The 18,893-nt window shown below is 34.4% G+C and overlaps 1 protein-coding gene and 1 pseudogene across 11 annotated transcripts in view; one reads left to right on the top strand and one right to left on the bottom strand.

The window, feature by feature from the left end:
- CDH18 (cadherin 18) overlaps positions 1 to 18,893 on the bottom strand; it is a 1,096,529-nt gene that overhangs the window by 280,868 nt on the left and 796,768 nt on the right. For all 11 annotated transcript variants that reach the window (XM_074386991.1, XM_074386980.1, XM_074386983.1 and 8 more), the window contains one exon: positions 11,260 to 11,554. In XM_074386991.1, coding sequence (XP_074243092.1) covers positions 11,260 to 11,554 — 295 coding nt within the window. The remainder of the gene's footprint in view (positions 1 to 11,259; positions 11,555 to 18,893) is intronic.
- On the top strand, positions 14,711 to 15,517 carry LOC104653245 (dihydrofolate reductase pseudogene; annotated as a pseudogene).

Below are 18,893 nucleotides of genomic sequence, written 5' to 3'. Positions count from 1 at the left end.
TATATAGTATATACAGTATATATATATATAACTATATATATTATATATATATATAAACTGTATTATAGCCCTTTCAATGAGCAGAGATAGAGTTATAGAAAGGTATACAAGATACTGTTATAATATAGTTTCATATATATATATATATATATATACACACATATAGTATATATACTATGTATATATACTAGTATATATACATCATGTACTTGTTCAATATAGTATATATACTATATGTGTGTGTATATATATATATATATATATATATATATATATATATAGTGTATATACATATAGTGAAATTGAGAAAAAAACAGAAGAGTCCTACAAAACGTACCCACAGAAAGAAACCTAAAAAGGAGCTTGCACCAAGCAGAGTGGAAATACTAATGCTTCAGTAACAGATGAGGAAGAACATGGCAAAATTTTACCAAAGCTAAATACTGAACATGGAGAAAAAGTGAACTGGCTCTTGGGTACAAACATAAAGGGACACCAAAATATATTAGCAGCTGATCCAACTAGTTGTATATCTCTATATCCCTTAAATGAATTTTAAATCCAATAAAAACATTGGAAGAACATATAACCAAAGTCATCACATTTGCTTCTGTGTGTGGTAGTGTTTGTTTCTTGGTATCTACATGCACTGTTGTAATACAGTTAGAGAGAGCATCCCTTTTCGGAAAGGTCACAACTTCCACAATATTCCATGGTGTTTCAGTGTGGCACAGCAGCAGATATAAAGAGGCCATTTAGCTTATACAGGAAAATAATATCCAATCTGGACTTCAAAGTTTTCTCCTTGGCAGAGTATGAGTGGAAGAAAATTTATCTATATACTGAAGTAGGAAGTCAAATTGGCTGAGAGAAACTCAGTGGATTTCAAGAAGATGTGCAATTAAGACAGAGAGAATGAATTCATGACAATCAAGGACTCATCACTATAAACCAGTCGGAACGCAGAAGTCTGGTAGAAAGCAGTAAGGACCCGTGATGGCACCCCCCATCTTCTTCCACACTGGACCTTCTCTCTATGTGACTTCTACTTGATGAGTGTTTTTTTCTATATCCAAATGCTATGTCTTGCCTCTATACCTGACCATGGTCCATTCACTCTCTATATGATCATAGTGACTTTCTCTACACCTGATCATTGTTCCTTCCAGGTATACATGATTGCAATGTTTATATCTGACTACTGTACCGTTTTCACTCTATGCCAGGTCACTGTCACTTACTCTATACCTGATCACAGCGCCTTCACCCTAAACCTGGTCATTGTGAATTTTTCCAATTATGATCTTGGTGTCTTCACTTTGTATCTAGTCACTGGGCCAACTCCACATCCCTAATGTTGAGCTTTCTCTCTATGCCTGATCACTGAACATTCATTGTATACCTGAATCCTAGAAAATGAACAAAACTATCCAAAATTATGACCCTCCTCAAAATTATCCAAACAGAATTAGAAATCAGATCCAATTATAAGTGAGGGTAATTATCACATATCCTGATTGTTTAAATAAAATAAAATTTCAGTATATATCCTAATACAGTAATTTCAGTCTTTGTTTAAAAGGTTTTTCTACTTATAAAATTATACAAATAGTTTTAATTTATATGCTTTGATTAATAGATAGGGACAACAACATAACCTGATTAATATTTTTAGTGATATTTGAACAAATATCAATTTTGAGATTTTTGCTTTATTCTGTTTCCTCAGTAAGAAAGAAACAACATAAACTGTTATTATTAGGATCTATATATGTGACATTCCAGGCAATTAATAATTAATTAATTAAGAATGATTCTAATGAGAAACCTAATTAATAAGAATGATTCTAATGAGAAAATTAATTCATGAATGTATATAATAAATATAGGAAAATGTCACGTTTAATAACAGCTCTGTCTCTGTGAAAATGTATATAATTTGTGTTTACTCTTTCTTTTTTTTTTTTTTTTAATGGAGTCTCGCTCTTTCGCCTGACTGGAGTGCAGTGGTGCAATCTCAGCTCACTGCAACCTCCACCTCCTGGGTTCAAGCAATTCTCCTGACTCAGCCTCCCGAGTAGCTGGGACTACAGGCCTGCACCACTATGCTCAGCTAATTTTTTGTATTTTTAATAGAGACGAGGTTTCACTGTGTTGGCCAGGATGGTCTCAATCTCTTGACCTCATTATCTGCCTCCTTGGCCATCCAAAGTGCTGGGATTACAGGTATGAGCCATCAATCCCACCCTACTCATTCAATACATATTTTATTTATTACCTATTATTTAGTTTTAGGCACTTTGTTAGGTGCACAATACTAAGATTTTAAAATATGTTTTTAAGGAAACTATAGAACTGTATAATATCAGATGATTTCAAAGTAATTTATAAGTAAAGGTGGAATTTGTAAAAATAATAAGCCAAGATTGCACTAAGATCACTTGAACATTTTGTTATGTTTATTTTTTTTTAAAGAAGACCTTCTCTACTTCAAGAGAAGTAATACATTCCAAAGCCAAATTATATACTTCAATGTTTCACTGATCACTGTACTAATTTCATTTACTATATTTTTTAGAATTCCCTACACATAACCTGCACCTCAACACTTCCAAGAATCTCTGGCTGGTTTGTTTTATGTTTCAGTTTTCCACATTGAGGAATATACACATGAAAGTCATTCTTTGGCGATTATATTTTTTTAAAACACGATGTACCAATTAAATCTGTATGAATTTGGTCCAAGTTATGCAGAAAAACATGTATCTTCTAGTCTGATATTGTCTATTGTGAATTGAACAGTTTTATTTTAAAAAATCAAAGACTGGTCTACATTCATAAAAAGTAAGTGGTAAGAGGGTAACCACGCACACTGGGGCCTAGCAAAGGGCAGAGGGTGGGAGGAGGGAGAGGATCAGAAAAAATAACTAACGGATACTAGTTTTAATACCTGGGAGATGAAATAATCTATACAACAAACCCCATGACACATGTTTACCTATGTAACAAATCTGCACATCCTGCACATATACGGCTGAACTTAAAATATAAGTTAAAAAAAAAAAAAGTAAGAGGAAAGACTGAGGAATCACTTAAAGTAAATGCAATCTAGTAAATCACATTGATTACTGAATAAAAGTTAAAAACTACACTGTTTTATTGGGCCTTTCTTTAATTTACAACAAAGTTAAATATGTAAGAAAAATAAAATGAATCTTTACCCAATGAAACAATAATGCAATTTTACCAGATATTGGAACAATTACGTTCTGAAAATTAAGAGGCAATATGTCTACAAAATCTTTCCTCTAGACGTAACTGTAGGTGAAAGGGTCATCATGTACTTGTTCAATAAATATTTACAGAATATCTTGCCGCAAGTGGTGGGGTACAATAGCAGAATGAAGCAAAAGTGGAAAATCAACTTCTGATTCTCCTCTCTCAAACTCTTAACGTTTTTGCTCTTATCCTCTTGAACTACAGACCTAAGAATGCACATAAAGCAGGTCCCTAAGTGGAGGATGCGATAACGTGGATCAGAGACGAGCCACCCAGGCTGAGACGCCAGAAAAACCAGCTGAGAGCCAGCACCCACCACTGCCTGTGAGGGAGGTGACTGAGCTGTTGCAGACCCCCGATGATGATGGCAAAATGTATGACCCCAGTGGAAGAGCAGCCTAGCCCACCAAATTATGAACAAATAAAACAAATATTGTTGGAGGCCACTAAACTGTGGGTTGGTTGATTTGTAACAAAACAAAACACTGGCTTGCACAGAAGAACAGTTACGCAGACAAAGAAGAAAAGTTCTGCAGAAAAAGAAGAAAATTATGAAACTTGCAAATTTTTGTCAACTTTCTGATCTGTCAGTTGTCCAATGTGTCTCCTCACAAGTACTGCAATGCTGCATGTAGAATCAGAATGCTGGCTGTACTTTATTGAAATGATCCCATTCTGAACATTATGCCCCAGGGTAATGATTTTTAAATGGCTACTAGAATCTTGGCAGATGTCCAGGGTGAACATCCCAAGATATTTGGGCAGAACTAAATCAGCGCCCCAACGAGAAGCACAATGAAGTCGGCACAGCTGGTGTCCCTCCTTGCTGCTCTGCAACAAGAAACACAGCTGCAAATGGAACAGCCTGGGGCCTTAGAGATGGGAGGTGAAAAAAGAAGACATGAAAAAGATTAGAGATGTTTCAATACATTTCCAAGGAAAAAGAACTTTGCAAATTTTAAGGATCAGACAGCAAAATATTCTCCTTTTTTTAGCTGAAAAAATGAATTTGTTATCTTGAACCTACAGTTTATTAAATGTATACTCATAATTCTGTTAAAATACAATCTTTTCTTCTCTCTCTCATAAATGAAAAATTACTATTTCCATAACCTGTCACAACCTGTTAAATGTTTTTAAATGGTATTTAATGATAGGTATACTTTACTAATATACAGAAGAGTTCAAAAATTATATATTTTCATACAGAAATGTTTATTTGAAAAAGTAGTAAAGTTTGTGTTCTGCTATATATTCTATATATTTATAGTATCTCTATGTATAGAATATAAAATAATATTCTATATATTTTTCTGCATAAATTGGACCAAATTCATATATTAGTTTGAAATAAAGTTTATGTTATAATGTTTTAAAACAACTGCTAGATTTAAAGCATTTTAAAAAAATTAGAATGATTGCAATAGAAACAAATTTAAGTTCATACAATTATATAAACTGATTCTAGGTGAAAGAAAGACTATAATTGCAGAAATTTGGGGATTTCTCCATAAAAATCCAAGAGATAATATTACTCTTGTTCTAAATAAAAGAGAAGTAATATGCACAATTAAGATAAACACCTTTACCAGCTTTTTATTGCTAATTTTATGTCTTTGTATTATTGCTAAATTTCTTAGTCAGTTACGATGCACTTTTCATGTGAAACATGTAACAAGATTCAGTTTTATTCATTCTAATCTCTAAAAACATTTACTTGACTGCTAACTCAAAAGCCAGGTATCATTTCATCTCATGATCATTTTCATCTTCCTGCTTTGATAAACACATTTAACACATTATCTCATATTTTAAGTGTCAGTTCTGAAGACTCTATAACTTAGACATGTAATGAAACTATAGAAAATGGAATTAAAGAAGTATTTTCATAAAATAATGGATAGAAAGTGGCAAAATTCAACACTGATATGATAATGTATGGCTTATCACAAAAAAAGGAAAATTTAAATTCTCAAATTTGCATTGATCAAAACCCAGGTTACATTTGCCCTCAACAACATTATAATGTCATTCTGTTCACATGTGTTTACTCTGTTGAAATCAATTATTTAGATAAGTATATATATATATATATATATATATATATATATGCATATGTGTATCTATGTATATATACTTCACTAAATATTTAATATATGTATACATGTATATGTCATATATGTGTATATATATACATATATATATATACACACATGTATATGTCCTAAACACACACACACAAACATATATATGACAGCCTGTACCTTACTAGGAACCCAGTATAATTCAAGTGGTCTTCTAAATGCTGGTTATACAACACAGATTTTTTTTTTTAATGAGAGCCATCATTTCTCCAAGTAGCCACACTATTACTCTTCCTTCTATAGGCACAAATAACCTCATTCTATTCAATGACTTTTCTCACTGTTTTCATAATATTGTACACTTAAAGATGACAATTAACATTTAAACACTGCAAGTGCTTACCTAGCCAGATAGAACATATCTTTGTTTTAAAGTTCATGGCAAGAGCATTCTGGCACTACGAAAGTGTCTTTGGACAGGATTATAAATTTAATAAGCATATTACTCAATTTGTGTTTCTACTGTGTCGTTTTTTCATTTCTTTATTTTGCATGTTTCCTAGGGCAATAGTTCTTAACTCAGAGCAATTTTGTCACACAAAGAACATCTGGCAATGTCTGGAGTCCTCATCATTTTGCGGTAGTGGGAGGAATACTACCTCATTTATTGGGTTCAGCCCATGACGGCTACTAAATATCCTACAATGCACAAGGAAGACCCTCACAACAAATAATTCTCCAATCCATAATGTCAATAGTGGAAAGACTGAAAAACCTGTTCTTAGGAGGATATAATTCCCTAGATAATTGGTGAATTTACATTGTGTAAACCAAAAAGATACATAAAAATCTTACATTAAAACGTGTGTTAGACAATGAGAGCACATGGACACAGGGAGGGGAGCACTACACACTGGGGTCTGTTGGGGGGAAATGGGGGAGGGGCGGGGGTGGGGAGGTGGGAAGAGATAGCATGGGGAGAAATGACAGATACAGGTGAGGGGACGGAAGGCAGCAAAGCACACTGCCATGTGTGTACCTATGCAACAATCTTGCATGTTCATCACATGTACCCCAAAACCTAAAATGCAATAAAAAAAAAAAGAAAAAAAAAAAACAAACAAACAAAAAAAAAAAAAACGTGTGTTAGAAACCAGTTTATTTTTGCATCTTTCTGTATTAAGCCATCCAAAATGCCTCAGACTTTGTAGATTATTGCCCACTGAGAAGAAATATACCACCACACTACACTTACTGGCAATACAGCACACTGCAATTACTTGGAGTGGCTCCATAATCATTACTTAGCAAGAGATGCAAGAAACAATAATCTGATAAAATCTTGGCCACCAAGGAAGTCTCTGGTGCTGCCTTTTCTGTATTCTCGTAATATATTTTCTAAGCTATATAGAAAATCTATTATTTGCATGATCTTACTGTTTATTTGTTCAAAACACACACAAACGCACACACATGGGTACATACACACACACAGACACACGGACACACACCCCAAGCTGGACTATAAACTCACCAGGAAGAAAATAGTATTTTTGAATTAGTTTATCCTCTATGTTGAATGTTCATTTATTTTTCTACCTGATAAACTATTATGAATTATTGAAGATTCACTGAAGAAGTCTTCTCTTATCCATAAGTAGAGTTTCCCGTCCAACTCTATGGTTTCCCTATTTTGGTGCTTATCAGACACCATATTGAAATTTTCCATTTGTATGTCTGCAGCTTCCTCAAAGATAGTGCTCTTGTTTTATTTACCATTTTATTACTAGTCACTATCACAGCTCTCAGCACATAAAGTGCATTTACTCTCTCTCTCTCTCATTCAAGAATTGGATAAATATAAGGAGAGAGATGTTTTAATGATTCAAAACTGAATTAATGAGTATATGGTAAAAAAGTACTTTGATCAGGCGTCATATGTTGATAAAAATTTTGTTATCACCTACTTACATTATTATTAGTCTTTAGTTCATATTAGAAACCAGTATATGTTTAAATGTTAGTCTCATAAAAATGATTTTTATTACAAATTTAGAACAAATTATACCTTTCTTACCAGATAAACTCACAAGCTAGTGTTTAGAAGTAAACCTCCAACAATGTATGTGTGTGTGTGTGTGGGGGGGGTTTCCTTCAAATATGTTCTGTACATATACAGGGATATTCTGTAACATATCTGTATTCTTTAACAAAACTGAGCTATCTTAGTATCACAGAAGAGAATCCTGGATATTGATTAGATAACTTTCCCAAAGGGAAGAAGCATGATCCCATATATTTGTAATAAATGTCATATTTCTTTATATATGCATATAGTCCAGTAGGGCAGGCAGAACACTAACTGATCAGCAGATACCTTGTCTATCAGAACTGGGAGACCAGACTCTAATTGTCCCTTGCCTCAGATCTCCCCTATAATAGCTTACAATGGAGACTGACAAACTTTTGTGCTTTTCAGTAAATGCACAGAAACGGAGAGCAGGACAGATTTGTCTCCCCTGCCCTTGTCTGCAGACCTTTTTCCTATAATATCACCAGCTTTTTATTTCTAAAATCAGAGCTGGCCAGGCATAGTGGCTCACACCTCTAATGGCAGAACTTTGGGAGGCCCAGAAGGGCTGATCATTTGAGACCAAGAGTTCAAGACCAGCCTGGCCAACATGGCAAGACCCCATCTCTACTAAAATTACAAACTTTAGCCAGGCCTAGTGGCCCATTCCTGAAATCCCAGCTACTTGGGAGGCTGAGGCATGAGAACCGCTTGAACCTGGGAGGCAGAGGTTTAAGTGAGCAGAGATCATGCCACTGCACTCTAGCCTGGGCAACAGAGCAAAATTCTGTCTCAAAAAAAAAAAAAAAAAAAAAAAAAATCAGGGTTAATGCAAATATCACTCATTCTTAAGAACACAATGTGAAGTGAGTTACAATATGTATTACATGTTATTACCATAAATTTTATGTATTTCTTTTCCTACAGTAATGAGTATATGTACACACACACACAAACATATGGATAAAATATAATTTCTAATAATCAGCTTATGGTTTCCCATAAAATAACTCTTTCAATAGAATCTTGCCTGAAACCACATAGTACAGAGAGCTGAAACTTAACTCTGTCTTGTCCTTTTTCTCTACTACTTTCATATATTAAATTTTTGTCCCTCAACCATACTTATCTCAGTAAGAGAACTTAAGAATGTTAACTTTTCACCATTCCCATCTTTCTTCTGAAACCCCAGAAGAACTTTTGACTTGTCCTCAGCTCGCAGCTTTTTCTTCAAAAATTCCTCTATGCCTCATGATTCTCACATAGATTAAGTGACATCTTTTTACGGTATTACAAAAAATATCCATTCATATTAACTCAGTGTTCAAACACACACACACACACACACACACACAAACACACACACACACACACACACACACACACGCCCCTATTCCAAAGTTCACTGATAACATTTTTCCTCTCCTTGTCATTTTCCTTTACTTTTAGACCTTTATTCTGATTTATTTAAACTATTTTTACTTTCAATTATTTTCTCAAATGTTTTTCTAAATTAGGTAGGAGAATAATAGACCTTCCAGATCCTTCTCCAAATATTTATTTTCTCCTAGCAGATGGATCAGATTTGTCCGGACAATAGATCTGGAGTTTCAGTGTTTTCTCTGTGAGGCTATAAATGAGACTCAACTTTCTATCAGATTCCTCTATTTCATGTAATAAATGTAAGGGGAACATATTTGTTTTTAGTCCTAGCTAATTTTAAAAAATCTGAATGTCTATAAAATTTTCTTTTTTTTTTTTTATTAGGTTGTGAAACCTTACTAGGGTTTTTCTGTTTGATTCTTATTCTATTAACTCTTTCTGAAACTCAAAACTACTAAACTTGTAAAGTCAGTATATTGTTCACTTCAAGAAAAATTATGATTGGTCCTTTCCTCCATTTGCTCTTTATTTTTCTCTAGGAATACATGCTATTCACACAACAGACCTAATGAATATATTCTCTAAATCTCCTTTCTCTTTCCCATAGTATGCATAATTTTATGTTTTTGTTATATGGCTATTAGCTACTTCTTCCAGTCAGGTATGATTTTAGGTACCAGGACAATAATTCGAGTCTAATCAGTGACCATTCATGCCTTCAATCTATATGTTCATTTTCTTTATTGTTGTTATTTACTTATTTGTTTAAAACAAAAGGCTTTGAGTTACAGAAATCTGTTTGTGGTGTCCACAAAAGCCCTCCAGTGCTCATATTAGCTACTGTTTAGTACACTGTTTTTCTGGTTAATTCCTGTTCTACCTGTTTTTCTCTGTAATGCTTTACCCACTATGATTATGACAGTTTCTTTTGTGCTCCTTGGGGCTTTTACCTGTTCTGGAAATAGCTCACCAGGGGCACTCTCACAAGTTGGGGGCACCATCGAGCTCCTTGCCTTCCTAAATCAGAAAATTAGATTGGTGGGTGTCAGTGCCCTGATGAGGCAGAGAGAATTCTGTCCTTGAGTTCTCATGCAAACTCTCACCCACCAGGGTTAATCATGCTAAAGCCTTTAATTCCCTCAACTCTCCTTGGAGATCAATAAGCTTGAGAGTATTCTGGACCTGTTGTAGGCTTCTGCAGGTTGGTTCCTGTGTTCTGCTGTGGTCCAGAGAGAACGAGTTTGGCAACTGCTTTCTCCCCTGAGACTTCAGCTATGAAGAAGACCTCACTATCTCTTCCTTAACAGCTCCTACAGTGGCTGCAGGAGCTACCTGCCTAGCTGAAGAAGACTAACATAAGCTGGAATCTGGAATTGAGAATAAGATGCTACCATCTTTCACTAAAAAAAAAAAAAAACTATCTATCTATCTATCTATCTATCTATCTATCTATCATCTGTATTTCAAATTAACAGGCTGATTTGATTAGTGACTCTAAGAGCCCTAATCTAAAACCAACTCACATATATACAGTAAAACTAAATATATAAAATCTTTACTCAATAAATGTGTTACAAAGATTAGAGTCTCACAAAGATAGCCAAAAATTATCGTAGAAAAATGTCATTTTAATTACCTTTTTAAAAATCATCACATTGGATGAAAAATAAACAAAAATAAGTTAAAATAGCTACACCACAGAAATCGGTGAGTGGTGGGAAATTCCCACACTATTAGAGGACTCAAGCCCTGGATCATGATTGTATTGGCTGCAGTGCAGGCTTTGCATTCAGTTGAACCTGGAATAATGCCTCCTTGGCTATTTTCTAAATACGTGAATTTGCAGAAGTGATTGAAATATTTTATGCCAGTTTGCATATGTTTAAAATGATACTCAAAATGCTTCACGGGTTATATATTTTTAAATAAATAAGGTATGTAAATGCTTAGGAATATCTGAAAAGTTTTATTGATTAATGTAGCAACAGCTCCTATTAATGGTATTATAAGTAGGCCATACATTAAAAGCTTAAAAGACCTGCAGACACAAATTTGAGACACTCTATAATCATTCGTCTGTGCAAATAATCAAATTGAATGTGTTGGTATGTTCTTAACAATATATATGTAGAATTTATGTGATAGAAGAATCATATCAATTAAGCAATTATTTCAGGTGTTTTTCAATTTATAAATGTTTCTTTCCCCTTGAGATCCAACTGTTATCTACACTTAAATGATTAGAAATTGATTTCAACAAATACTATAATTGCTAGGCTCAATAGTCTTTAACACTTTATGCCATAAAAATACTAAAATATTTTGAAATTTCATATTTATAGCCCCTACAGATACATATGCAAATAAAAATTGGTCTTCTAAAGATGACTATGATTTTCAAAAATATGTTAATTGCACAATCATAAAAATGATTTTTCTTACCCATGTCTGACATTTCAGGCACAGTAACAATGTATGGTCCATCTGTGAATTTCGGAGCATTGTCGTTGATGTCTTGCACTTTGATGATGAACTCAGATTCAGGTTCAAGAGGTTTGTTTGTACGTCTGTCAATAGCTTGAGCGTGAAGCACATAGTGGGTCTTCTGCTCTCTGTCCAGGCTTTTGGTTGAGTGGATATCACCCGTGGTATCGTCAATGATAAATATAGTCCCAGCACCCTCTCCAGTAAGGATGTACTTGACAGATCCATCACCTTTGTCAGAATTGGAGTGCAGCTGTGAAACACACATGGAATAATTTAGTACGTATTTATATTTCAACCTCACATTATGTTCTCTGAAAACTCCCTAACTATAATTACTTTGACTATGACTTTTCTTACCTTTACAGCAAGCTGTGTGCTACTATAATATTTACTTTTCTACAGTTTTTTTTTTTTGACTTGCTTAATAATATGGATATTGCTATCATGGTTTGTCTAAAGCATCCAATTATTGATTTAAGAAAAACTAGTAAACAATATTTATTAAAATAAAGTTAGCCCCTGTAATTTTACCAAATCAACATTCCACTAATTACCATAAAGCTGGGAAAATAAATTTCCAGTAGATTACTGTTTCCTCCCATACTTGTGAAAATAATGTATTTTGTTTTAATTACTTGACATTCTATTTCAATTTTAAGACTAAAAGAAAAATATATGTTAGGACAAATTGAGATTCAAATTAATTATGAAAATTTTCATAAAACATTTAAGTCATAGTCACAGTTATGTATTTAATAATTTGGAAAAAATGAAATCACTTCTAATATAAAAGACTGATGTAGAATACAAAAAACACTAGGGATAGAGGATATTTTTATTTAAGGACTATAAAACTTAACTCAAAATTTAAATAGCAGTAACATATTTAGTCCATAAATAGGCCCTCATTTTAATTAATTGAAATACAGTAACAAATCTACACTTATTGAAATTAAAAGCATCAAATATTCTTTGATTAGGTATTAGAAAAGTAAGGATTCATTAGAGATATTCAATAAGAAAAATACTTAAAATATTAAGATAATACACTTTGTTGTCATGCAAACAAAGTATATGCTTTAAACTGCATCTAGTTTTTACTTAAGATTCCGCTGTAACACCAAGATTCACTTAAATAGTTTCATGTGTACCAGTGCCATATTTCTAGCTAGAAATAACAGCAGTATTTTCTCAGATCACAAATACATTTTTAAAGGATTGTTTCTCCCAAGTGTTCTGAACAGTTATCCTTTATATTAAACCTGTTTGGTCACATAACCTCTATGACTTACCTTTTTCTCATTTCTGCCACGTAGAAACACTGAAAAAACACAACCTTGTTCACATAGCATTTCAGTTTTCTTGCCATAGTAACGTGAAAATTTTTGAGGTTTTAAAGTCTGAACTCTCAGAAGACATTTAGAAAAGGCCAAATACAGAAAAAGACAATGCAATATGTGAAAAAGACTTTTTCTGGAAAAATTAGGGCAACTGAAACCCAAATGATAGTAGGGGAATAATTTTACTTCTTTCTTGAAAATGTGAAAAATTACAAGGACAAAATTTTGAGAGAGATCACAGAGTAAGATACAACAAATAAAACTATTTACAAATGCTTATTTAGATCTTTTATACAAATGAGCAAAAATACATCAGCCAATTATGAAAAACACAGCTTTGAAAGATTCACACTTCATTAGTAAATTGGATACTAAAAGGAGAATGCAGAATAAATTGAGTGATATAATTGTATCGATGTATGAAAATGTGTTTATTTATGTATCTTAACATCCTTTTAGTATCTAGAAGAAAAGATTCATCTTTCATGAAGCAGATACCCACAAAGTATCAGTAGAGCAACCTATTTCATATTCTCTAACTTCGCATCAATCCATGACCAAAACATAGCAAAGTAAATCAACATATTCATTTACCAAATGTTTCTAAAACCTTTTCTAGAATATTTGTCATTAAACTAACAAAAGGTGAGATTGTTTGGTAATTATTATGTTGTTATACTATACATATATTATAAATCTACATTTCGTAGTTATAACTATTTAAAACATTTTTTCAGAATGTGTTATGCCTTTAACAATTTCAAAAAGTATAACTGACGAAAATTGACTTTCATCTTCAGGATATATATGTGTGTGCATGTGTGTATATATATAAATACATTTCATCTTCAGGATATATATGTGTGTGTAGGTGCATACACTTATAAATATACTTAAGTATATGTAATATGAACCTGTACAATTAGTGTAATTTTATATTACTATATTTTGTTAGTAATCAAAAACTAAGTGCTATAAAATTAATTTCACTAAAATATAAAAGAGTTTGTTATACTAAGTGTATAGTTAGGTATATATTACAGATACCTAAGTATATTTAAAGAAGAATAGGCTGAAGTACATAAAAGAAATAGTAAAGGTTTTAACCTATGGCATCTATTTAAAAATTTATATACTATACACTGTACACAGATTCTAGTAATTCACATGTAAAAATAAAAATAATTTTATGGCTATCAATTTTAAGACTTGAATCTGTCTCTACATTTATAACACTTTTATAATTGATACATATTTTTTATAATTAAGAAACATAGCTTTTATAATAACCAATAAACAGCATAAATGCTTCAGAAAATAGGAATAATTTGAACATAAATTGTAATAAGATCAGCAAATTATAATTCAGTAACATTTATATTGTTGGATAACATTACACCAAATATCATATTTATATTGTTGGATAATATCATGAAACTTACACCAAAATGTCTTAAAAATGTATTTGGATTATGTTGCTTGCTAAGAATATTTTGCATGAGTTTTTAAATAATGTAGATGATCATTTTATTAATGAAATTTTAGTCTCTTGGCTAGCCTGGTTAATCCTGAAATAATCAGGTTCCCATTTAACACAAATGGGAAACCACTGTAGTAGTTATTTAGGTGTTAATAGTTTATATGATTATGATGATAACCACTTTTGAAGTAGCAAAATGGTTTACTCTCCAGATTCCCTCTCCTCCACCCCATTTATTCTCAAATCTCAGTTCTGTTTGCAATATACACTTTGCAACAGGAATGGAGCCTGAAAGAAACCTTGACTACCTTCTCTTGATTTTTGTTTTTTTAATAAATGGGTTTTAAGACTCAAGAGAAGTGTTTTATTAAGTTGTGTAAGTCAAGAAATGACAAATGAATGAAATCGGCGAATAGTAAAGGTAGTAGCAGGCAAAGAAAACTTGAGAAATGGTGAAAAACTTCTTTAATAGAGACAATCTGGTTAGGATTATTATGATGATAGAAATATGTCATTTCTGAGTAAGGTCACCAATGAGACATCAAATGAAAGAGATTGAAAAAGAGATTTTCGCGCCAAAGTTGGCCGCGCGCCGTGGTGTATCCAGCGGGCTCAGTGCTCACTGCTGCTGTCGTGGTTCAGTTGCTAAACTGCATCGTTGTTGTGTCCCAGAACATGGGCATCGGCAAGAACGGTGACCTGCCCTGGCCGCTGCTCAGGAACGAATTCAGGCATTTCCAGAGAATGACCACAACCTCTTCAGTAGAAGATAAACAGAATGTGGTGATTATGGGTAGGAAGACCTGGTTCTCCATTCCTGAGAAGAATCGACCTTTAAAGGATAGAATTAATGTAGTTCTCAGCAGGGAACACAAGGAGCTCATTTTCTGGCCAGAAGTCTGGATGATGCCTTAAAACTTACTGAACAACCAGAATTAGCAAATAAAGTAGACATGATTTGGATAATTGGTGGCAGTTCTGTTTATAAGGAAGCTATGGATCACCCAGGCCATCTTAAACTGTTTGTGACAAGGATCATGTAGGACTTTGAAAGTGACACGTTTTTTTCCAGAAATTGACTGGGAGAAATATAAACTTCTGCCAGAATATCCAGGTGTTCCCTCTGATGCCCAGGAGGAGAAAGACATTAAGTACAAATTCGAAGTATATGAGAAGAATGATTAATATGAATGTGTTTTCTGATCTAAGCTGTTCCTTCTCCCTCTGAAAAAAAAAATTATGTATTTTTACATTAGAAAAAAAGACTTTTTTTTCCTTCTACAAGATCTTACGGAAGCTTTTCTCTCTTATCTTTTTCTTCCCCTTTTTATCTCTTTCTGAAAAAAAAAAAAAAAAAAAAAAAAAAAAGACTTATTGACTTTAGATCTGTGGATAATTATTCCTAAGCAATGTGTTTGTATTCTCCACTAATCTTTTTGTTTGTTTGTTTTTGTTTTTTTTTTCTTGCTGTACACCACTATTGACTTTATACATACTTTACACTTTCCCCACTAATCTTGGCTGTATCAGATACCATTTATGGAACATTCTTGCTGTAACTAAGTGCCTATCCAAGACCCGGACTGAGTCCCCAGCACCTGCTACACGGTGAGCTGCCATTCCACACCCATCACGTGGCACTCTTGCCCATCCTTGACATTGCTGAGCTTTTCAAATGTTGGTAGTATTTATTAAAGATGAAGATGCACGTACCCTTCAACTGAGGATTTTCACTAGTGGGAAATACCAAAAGCTTCCTGCATGTATATCCAGAGGTTTGTAGACAAACCTTGTTTGTAACAGTGAAAAATGGAAAACAACCTGGAAGTCCAGTGAAAGCAGTTTATTTGCTAGGTCATACTAGAAATCATCAATTGAGGTAGGGAGAAATGGAACTGAGTAGGTAAGAAAACCAGTTTAAAATCATTGAGCAGGTTCTCATTGGAAACAAGCTCCATACTGCTGAGATACAGAGAAACAAGGGAGAAAGCTGGAGTGTTGATCCCCCACTCCTTGGTTGTCAGCTCCCTTTCTTGTGTGTGGGTGGAACGTACTCCAGATGCTCTATAGCAAGTCCCAGGTGTTTGCAGTAAAAAGCTGCTGGCATGCACAGGAACAGTGAATGCCAAACACTTAAAGCAACTGTATGTTTAAGTATGTAAGCTCTTCCTGCTTTTTTTGTTTTTGGTAGATAAGAGTTTCACTGTTGTTGCCCAGGCAAAGTGCAGTGGTGCAGCCTTGGCTCACTGTAACTTCTGCCTTCCCAGGTTGGAGCAATTCTCCTGCCTCAGGCTCCCAAGTAGCTAGGACTACAGGTGGACACCACTTCGCCCAGGTAATTTTATATTTTAATGGAGACAGTGTTTCACCGTGTTGGCCAGGCTGGTCTCAAACTCCTGACCTCAAGTGATCTGTCTGCCTTGGCCTCCCAAAGGGCTGGGATTAACGGGCAGAAGCCACCGCACCCAGCAGATCTTCATTTTTTTTTTATGTAGTAGAAAGTGTGAAGCCACACATGGTTTATTTAAAATACTTTATAATTTTAAAAAACACAGAAGAAGGAAAAGCAATTCTAAGTTCAAGCAAGGGACGGTGGTAGTTTGAACCTAAGGACTGCATGTAGTAAGGAATTGTGATTTAAGAAATATTTTAAACTTGGCTGTAGCAGGATATTCCAATGGAGTTTGACTTTGGCTTTGGCCCACTGAGTTTGAGATGCCTTTGAGAAATGAAGAAAGTAGAGAGAATAAAAGAAAAATTGGCCAGGCAAAATGACTCGCACCTGTAATCCCAGCATTTTGGTAGACCAAGGCAGGTGAATCACTTGAGAACAGCTTGGGCAGCATGGTAAAGCCCCATCTCTACAAAAAATACAAAAATTAGCTGGGCACTGTGGTGCACACTTGTAGTCCCATCTACTCAGGGAACTGAGATGGAAGGATCAATTGAGCCCAAGAGTTCAAGGCTGCTGTGGTGCCTTGTGATTGTGCTGCTGCACTCCAGCCTGGGTGGCAGAAGAGACCCTGTCTTGAAAAAGAAACTGAAAACAATGGAACCATGCTTTCAGAATTCTAGAAAGAAAGTTATTTTCAACTGATAAATCTATATTCAGCCAAATAATCAAGGGTTGAAGGTAAAATAATATATTTTTAGACAAGCTAAGACTTGGGTTACCTCCATGTGAAAATATTCCAGCAAAATGAAGGAGTACACAAACCAGAGAATGACAGGAATCCAACACAGGCAATATTACAGGTATGGAGCTGGCTTTGCAAAGAAACAGTAAAAATAATAGGTTAGCTGGGTGGAATGGCTCGTGCCTATAGTCCCAGCTACTCAGGGGGCTAAGCAAGAAGATGGCTTGAGCCCAAGAGTGACAGACCAGATTGGCCACTATAGTAAGCTCTCTTCTCTTCATAATAGGGGTCGAGCACAGTGGCTCATGCCTGTAATCCCAGCACTTTGAGAGGCCGAGGCAGGTGGATCATGAAGTCTGCAGTTCAAGACCAGCCTGACCAATATGGTAAAACCACATCTCTACTAAAAATAAAATTGGCCGGGCATGCTGGTACTCGCCTGTGGTCTCAGCTGCTCGGGAGGTTGAGGCAGGAGAATCACTTGAACCTGGGAGGTGGAGGCTGCAGTGAGCCTAGGTCATGCCACTGCACTCCAGCCTGGGTGACAGAGTGAGACTCTGTCTCAAAAATAATAGGTTATTGCCAGATTTGGGACATTTGGAAAGAAGTTCATTGAAGGAAGATAAAGTTAAAAAAAGTGGGGGGGTGAGGAGGGAGGGTTAGGCAATCATTAATTCTAGGACAGAAAGAAGTACAGGATAGGAAGTAAGAGCATAGTATGCTCTTTTTCTCAACAATGAGCAATCTGTACATATAATGATGCGGTGACTGCTTACCCCTTAAATCTGGTAACTACTTTGGGACAATATGGGAGGAAAAGTGAAGATAGTGATGATGTAAGAGCTGAATCCTAATCTGTCGTATCAAGAAATCATATAACATATAAAATAATCAAGAAATGACTAGTTATGTGAGGTAAAAAATAGAAGACATTGCTAAGAGTTAAAAGTCATTGCTCTGGAGAATTAGGAGGGATGGGGCAGGGGACTGTTAGGATGCATCATAGCCTGAAAAGGCTTTTGCAAATTACATATATTAATATATGCATTCACTTGAAAAACTAAAAACATAAGAATTTGGAAAAACCCAGGAAGGTAACTGCCAGAAGGAAAAACTAACAGAATGAAAAGTGCTTGCCTCTGGAAAGAACAACTGGCAGGACTGTGGTTTTCACTGTAAGAGTTTTAGAGCCATTTGATTTTGCTTAACCATTTTCACATATTTCTTCAATAAAAACAATTCCATCTTAATAAAAAGTTATACTCATTCATAAAAAAAGCATGGAAATTACAACTACTCCATATACAGACATGGTACTGATTCAGTTACCAGTTAAACATAGGTTGCAAGCTTAGCTACCCACTATACTACTTAAGAGAGATATCTATAATTTTTTTACAGTGAAATAAGTAAAAATGATTAGAAGATAAACTTGATTTTAGTCATATACAATGGAGTCCTTTTTAGCAGCTTAGTAATTCCAAGATCACTGTTGCAGGGTCTTATTGTAACACATAGCAGTGGAAATATACTTTTAAAGTCATGAGATTTTGCAAAGTAGGCTATATTTTCATGCTGAAAGACAGACATACTGTCCTAAAGGAATAAGAGAGTCTTTGTGTATCTCATCAC

The sequence above is a fragment of the Saimiri boliviensis genome, chromosome 1 (genome assembly GCF_048565385.1).
Source record: "Saimiri boliviensis isolate mSaiBol1 chromosome 1, mSaiBol1.pri, whole genome shotgun sequence".
NCBI lineage: Eukaryota > Metazoa > Chordata > Mammalia > Primates > Cebidae > Saimiri > Saimiri boliviensis.
The sequence above is the reverse complement of the archived record's forward strand: the minus strand, read 5'-3'. Positions and strand labels throughout refer to the sequence as shown.